Source organism: Macrobrachium rosenbergii, chromosome 16 (assembly GCF_040412425.1).
Source record: "Macrobrachium rosenbergii isolate ZJJX-2024 chromosome 16, ASM4041242v1, whole genome shotgun sequence".
In the NCBI taxonomy this organism is placed as follows: domain Eukaryota; kingdom Metazoa; phylum Arthropoda; class Malacostraca; order Decapoda; family Palaemonidae; genus Macrobrachium; species Macrobrachium rosenbergii.
In genome coordinates, this window is record NC_089756.1 from 32,231,262 (window position 1) to 32,237,515 (window position 6,254).

Here is a 6,254-nt window from a genome sequence, read left to right on the forward strand (position 1 = left end):
CCATCCCCACTCCCTGTGCATTGCCATCCCCTCCCCCTGTTCTGACAGCTTCTTCTACCTGCCTTCCCAAGCCCGTGCCACCACCTGCCCACCTACCCACCTACCCAGCCAAAAGGGGGTGGGGGTATATGCGACCCCTCGCCGTGCATCAACGGCATTGTTGTCTCTCTCTCTCTCTCTCTCTCTCTCTCTCTCTCTCTCTCTCTTCTTCTTCTTCTTCTTCTTCTTTTCCTTCGGGAAATGGGATCATTCAGTCCACGCAACGCGTTTCGCATGATTCTGTGTCTTTTCACGTCGGTGCCCTTATAAGAAAAGGACGAGGGCTTCTTCCTGTTCCTCCTCCTCCTCCTCCTCCTCCTCCTCCTCCTCCTCCTCCCTCTTCGTCTCCTCCTCCTCCTCCTCCTCCTTCTCCTCCTCCTCCTCCTCCTCCTTCCTGTCTCTCCTCTTCCTCCTCCTCCTGCCCTCCTCCTGCCCCTCCTCCCCCAGTCTTTTCCTCCTCCTGTTCTTCCTCCTTTCCTCCTGAAATTCCTCCACCTTCTCCTCCTCCTCCTCCTCCTCCTCCTCCTCCTCCTCCTCCTCCGCCTCCTGTTCTTCCTCCTCCTCCTCCTCCTCCTCCTCCTTTTGAGGTGTCTTTTCACGTCGATGCCCTTATAAGAAAAGGAGGAGGGTGCTTCCTCCTCCTCCTCCTCCTCCTCCTCCTCCTTTTCCTGTGTCTTTTCCTCCTCCCCTTATCCTCTAAAGGATGGGGGCTTCCTCCTCCTCCTCCTCCTCCTCCTCCTCCTCCTCCTCCTCCTCCTCCTCCTCCTCCTCCTCCTCCTCCTCCTCCTCCTCCTCCTCCTCTAACTTCTTCCTCTTCCTCCTCCTCCTTTTGAGGTGTCTTTTCACGTCGATGCCCTCATAAGAAAAGGAGGAGGGTTGCCTCCTCCTCCTCCTCCTCCTCCTTTTCCTCTTCCTCTTCTTCCTCTTCCTCTTCCTCTTCCTCTTCTTTCTTTTGAGGTGTCTTTTCACGTCGATGCCCTCATAAGAAAAGGAGGAGGGCCGCCTCCTCTTCCTCCTCCTCCTCCTCCTCTCTTCTCCTCTCCTCCTCCTCCTTTTGAGGTGGGAGGGAGGGTGTTCCTCCTCCTCCTCCCCCTTGAGGGGAGGGAGGGGAGGGTGTTAGGGTTCTGCTCAGCGTTTCTGACTGCGATATACTTGTGGAAATTTACATTTATTCTCGCGGTTATCTTCGCTCGGGGAGTTCCGAATGGTCGTTGGCTTGTGGGGGGTTTGGGGGGGGGAGCTATTCTCCCCCCCCCACTGTGGGCGATGATGATTATTTTTACTGATATTGTTATTAGGGTTCGCCAGATTACGTATTGATTTTGTGGTCTTCTCTCTTGTATTTTCGGGTCTTTTATTTTTATTTTTATTTTTTTAGTTTTCTGTAAAAGAAAACCATTGAGATGGCTCTTTGTGTTGAATAAAATAAAAACTACTGAGGCTAGAGGGCTGCAATTTGGTATGTTTGATGATTGGAGGGTGGATGATCAACATAGCAATTTGCAGCCCTCTAGCCTCAGTAGTTTTTAAGATCTGAGGGCGGACAGAATAAGGTGCGGGCGGACAGACAAAGCCGGCACAATAGTTTTGTTTTACAGAAAACTAAAAAGCACATTCAGCAATAAATAAATAAATAAATAAATAAGTAAATAAATGAATAAAAATGGGAAACAGAATTTGAACGAGACTAAAGCCAAATAAAATAGCTTGAAAGGTCACTAATAAAAAAATAAGACTTCGAATTAAAACTACAAAATAGAACGATACTCTTTCGGCCATGTAGCGTAATGGTACGACGACATTCCCTCGCAACTGAAGAACCAGCGTTTGATCCCCTGGCCATGAGAGGATCAGGAAGTCTTCAGCTTGGCCCGCCCAAAAAAATTTTTATGCCTCTAATGACCTTAATGGTAATAATGTACCTGGTTGTTAGTTGACTAATGAAGGTATTGTGGTTTGGGGAGGCTGTAAGAAGACGTTCATAAAATTCTCTCTCTCTCTCTCTCTCTCTCTCTCTCTCTCTCTCTCTCTCTCTCTCTCTCTCTCTCTCTCTCTCTCTCTCCACAGGGAAGCCTAAACCGTTATTTATCATTCATTCTAAGTTTATGTCTTGGATTTAACTAACTAGTTTCTAAAGAAAAAAAGACACAATTGATTATTTTTATATATCTAAGATGTTTCTCTCTCTCTCTCTCTCTCTCTCTTTCTCTCTCTCTCTCTCTCTCTCTCTCTCTCTCTCTCTCTCTCTCTCTCTCCCCTCACTTTGCTCTTCCAGTCCTTTGGGCACATGATATATATACTACAAAGGCCACTTTCTCATTTATCTTCAAAGTACATATAATATCAAAGGCGGTTGCTTCAAGAAGTCTTCGTTTCTTCCTAGGATTTCTGAATTCTATAATTACGCTCTTTCTTTCTTCCTGATTTTTTTTGACAAAAAAAAAGGAAAAAACTGTCATTGTTTATATATTGTCCAGATGTTTTGTTATGGACAACTTGTGTGAATTATATGAAAAATGTGATATATATATATATATATATATATATATATATATATATATATATATATATATATATATATATATATATATATATATATATATATATATATATATATATATATATATATATATATATATATATATTTTATCACACCGTGATTTATATACAATCATGAAGCTATATATATAAGTGTCGCTTAATATCAAATTTTTTTTCACGCTACCTCAGGAATATCTCCGATGGAGAATTATCACCGAAGGAGAATTTATAAGTGATAAATGGATTGGTACTGTCGGGTCGCGAACCCACGACACAGCACGGACCCAGCCACTCCAGTTGACGTTACCACTAAGCTATCAAGATATTAAGCGACATTTGTAGCTTCATGATTAAATATATATATATATATATATATATATATATATATATATATATATATATATATATATATATATATATATATATATATATATATATATATATATACTGTACATATATTATAGATATATATCTAAATATATATAGATATATTATACATATATACATATGCATATATATAATGACATGTATAATTACAAATTGAACAAAAAAAAGTTCTCGGAAGCTTCTCAATTCCTGTCGGAGATTTGGTAAGGAAAGCGAAGTAAGGACCAGGAATGCGATGAAGATTCCTACTCGGGAATATTTCACCGTCTGAGTCAAGTTGTTCCAGGGTCGAATTGCCCCACATCTTGTCTTGACGGCGGTGCTAAGCGTCGTCGAGTCTCGGTACGCATTCCCATTCCCATTCCCATTCCTCGATTCGGAATCTGTGCATCCTGGAATGCGTTCACTTTCGTCGTGGTTGCTTTTTAGTTTTCTGTGAAAGAAAACTGTTGTGCCGGCTTTGTCTGTCCGTCGGCACTTTTCCCGTCCGCCCTCAGATCTTGAAAACTACTGAGGCTAGAGGGCTGCAAATTGGTATGTTGATCATCCACCCTCCAATCATCAAATATTCCAATTTGCAGCCCTCTAGCCTCGGTAGTTTTTATTTGATTTAAAGTTAAAGTTCGCCATAATCGTGCTTCTGGCAACGACATAGATAGGCCACCACCGTGCCGTGGTTAAAGTTTCTTGGGCCGCGGCTCATACCGCGCTATACCGAAACCACGTAAAGATAGATCTGTTTTCGGTAGCCTTGATTATACGATGTAGTGGCTGTACAGAAAACACGATTGCGCCGAAGAAACTTGGGCACATTTTTTTACTTGTTTTATTTAGCGCTCAAATTCGGAAAAGGTTCAAGACTTTGATAACAGGAATTCACCTTTGAAATACCATAAAGTATTAATGAGCCTATTCTTGAAGTGTACATAGTTGTAATGTACTTCACAGGTTGGAAAGAGAGAGAGAGAGAGAGAGAGAGAGAGAGAGAGAGAGAGAGAGAGAGAGAGAGAGAGGAATTAAATCTTTTATTGTAATTTTAGAATGTACATGAATTTGTAATTTAGGCATATTTAGGTATTTATTTAAGAGTTTTGCAACAGAGAGAGAGAGAGAGAGAGAGAGAGAGAGAGAGAGAGAGAGAGAGAGAGAGAGAGATAAATTTAAACTTTTATGCTAATTTTAGAATGTACGTGAATTTGTAATTTAGGCATATTTAGCTATTTATTTAAGAGTTTTGCATACAGCCATTAGCATATGAATGGAGAGAGAGAGAGAGAGAGAGAGAGAGAGAGAGAGAGAGAGAGAGAGAGAGAGAGAGAGAGATTTAAACTTTTATGCTAATTTTAGAATGTACATGAATTTGTAATTTAGGTATATTTAGCTATTTATTTAAGAGTTTTGCATACAACCATTAACATATGAATGCACACACACACACAGGGGGAGAGAGAGAGAGAGAGAGAGAGAGAGAGAGAGAGAGAGAGAGAGAGAGAGAGAGAGATTCAAACTTCTGGGTTAATTTCAGAATGTACATGGATTTGTAATTTAGGAATATTTAGCTATTTACATATGAATGCACAATGATTATTACTTTGTAGGAATTATGCAAATTCTCTGATTATACCTACCTTCATCGCAGATAGGGGAGCAAAGCTTTTGCCATAACTAGATGAATGCTCTGATAGTGAACAAAAATGGTGAGATAAACGAAATGAACAAATAACCAGTGCAATTTTAGACGTGTCAAAACGTTTTCTCTTTTAATGGTAGTTGAACGAGTTAGCTATACCTCCTTTTTATAAATTCAAGAGTCGAAAATACTATAAAAAAAAAGGACATGTCATCATAGCACTGGAAAAATTATGGTAAAAATGGTCCCCCTCTGAATTTTCCCAGGTTAAAATGTATAGAATGCCCGATTAGTCAAAAGTATTTATTTGCATATTTATAATCGAACAGCAATAGCTTATGAAACTAGAATCCTGCTTCTATCCCATATATAAGACTGTGTATATATATAACGACTATATATATATATATATATATATATATATATATATATATATATATATATATATATATATATATATATATATATATATATAATATATATATGAATGTATATATATACACACACACATATATATATCTATATATAAATATTTTCATGCATACACACACACTCTGTATATAAAATCTTTCAGTTGTAAAAACGTAAGCGATGATATTGTGGTTTGAGAATCTTTTTTTCTTTTTTCTTTCTATTTATCAACTTCTGCGGGAAAGTTCTCTTTCGAAAAACGACCGGATAATATTCTTCAAAAACATGTAAAAAAAAAAAAATACCGAAAGAATTATCGACGTTAAAACTATCTCTCTTCTCTCTCTCTCTCTCTCTCTCTCTCTCTCTCTCTCTCTCTCTCTCTCTGTTTACCTTTTCTCTGCGACCCCTTTATGGTACGCCTCAGAGAACGCTCCCGGTTACTGAGGCAGCCCACGCCACAACCAAAGGCATTTCTTGTAATCGCTTCATTCATCCCTCAACCTCTGAATTCTGTGTCTATGTGTGTGGAACCCCCGCCAGTATTGAAGGTAAGGATCCAGTGGAATGGGTCAGAGGAATAATTGTTCCTTTGTGTATGGGAAAACTGTAACAGAGAGCCGGCTTTAGAATCATTGGACCGTAATGTTACGCGGTATATTAACTTGGGAAAGTACTGTAGAGTACTGTTACACAAGAGTAAGTTACGGAAAAGCAGGACGGGTTTGAAACTGGAAGATGCGTTGATCATTGTCATGAAACAGTTATGCGAGGAGTTTGGTGGCTGGGGATATATGCTGTATTTTGCCTAAATGACCCAAAGAAAGAGGTTGTGAAGAATAAAGGTTCTCAATCCCAGAGGTCCTTTAATCCTAACACCGTTGGACTGTGGAACAGCCTCCTTCAGAGAATGTTGTGTAGTTGGCACTTCGGAAGTTCAAGCGAGAATGCAATGCATTACTGCCCTAATACTGTTCCTCTTCCATTATAATAAATTTTTATCTATATTTATTTATTAATTTTTATCTTTTTTTAATAAGTGGGATCTCTTCTTTCTGTATTTCCCTTTACTTCCTCTTACTTCTTCCTAATGAACACCATATTCTTTGAAAGCTTGAATTTCAAGTCAGTGGCCCCTTTGGTGGGCTTGTTCCATGTGAATGGGTTTCATCTACTGAATAATAATAATAATAATAATAATAATAATAATAATAATAATAATAATAATAATAATAATAATAATGAT

At 39.1% G+C, this 6,254-nt stretch overlaps 1 protein-coding gene across 1 annotated transcript; it reads right to left on the reverse strand.

Moving 5' to 3' along the window:
• Positions 1-735: 735 nt before the first annotated feature.
• LOC136846920 (cyclin-dependent kinase 11B-like) lies at positions 736-5,504 on the reverse strand. Its single transcript, XM_067118172.1, has 3 exons — positions 5,402-5,504; positions 4,596-4,645; positions 736-1,131 (listed from the first exon to the last, which is right to left on the reverse strand). The coding sequence occupies exons 1-3, from the start codon at positions 5,502-5,504 to the stop codon at positions 736-738; spliced, it is 549 nt and encodes a 182-aa protein (XP_066974273.1).
• Between the last annotated feature and the right edge of the window lie 750 nt (positions 5,505-6,254).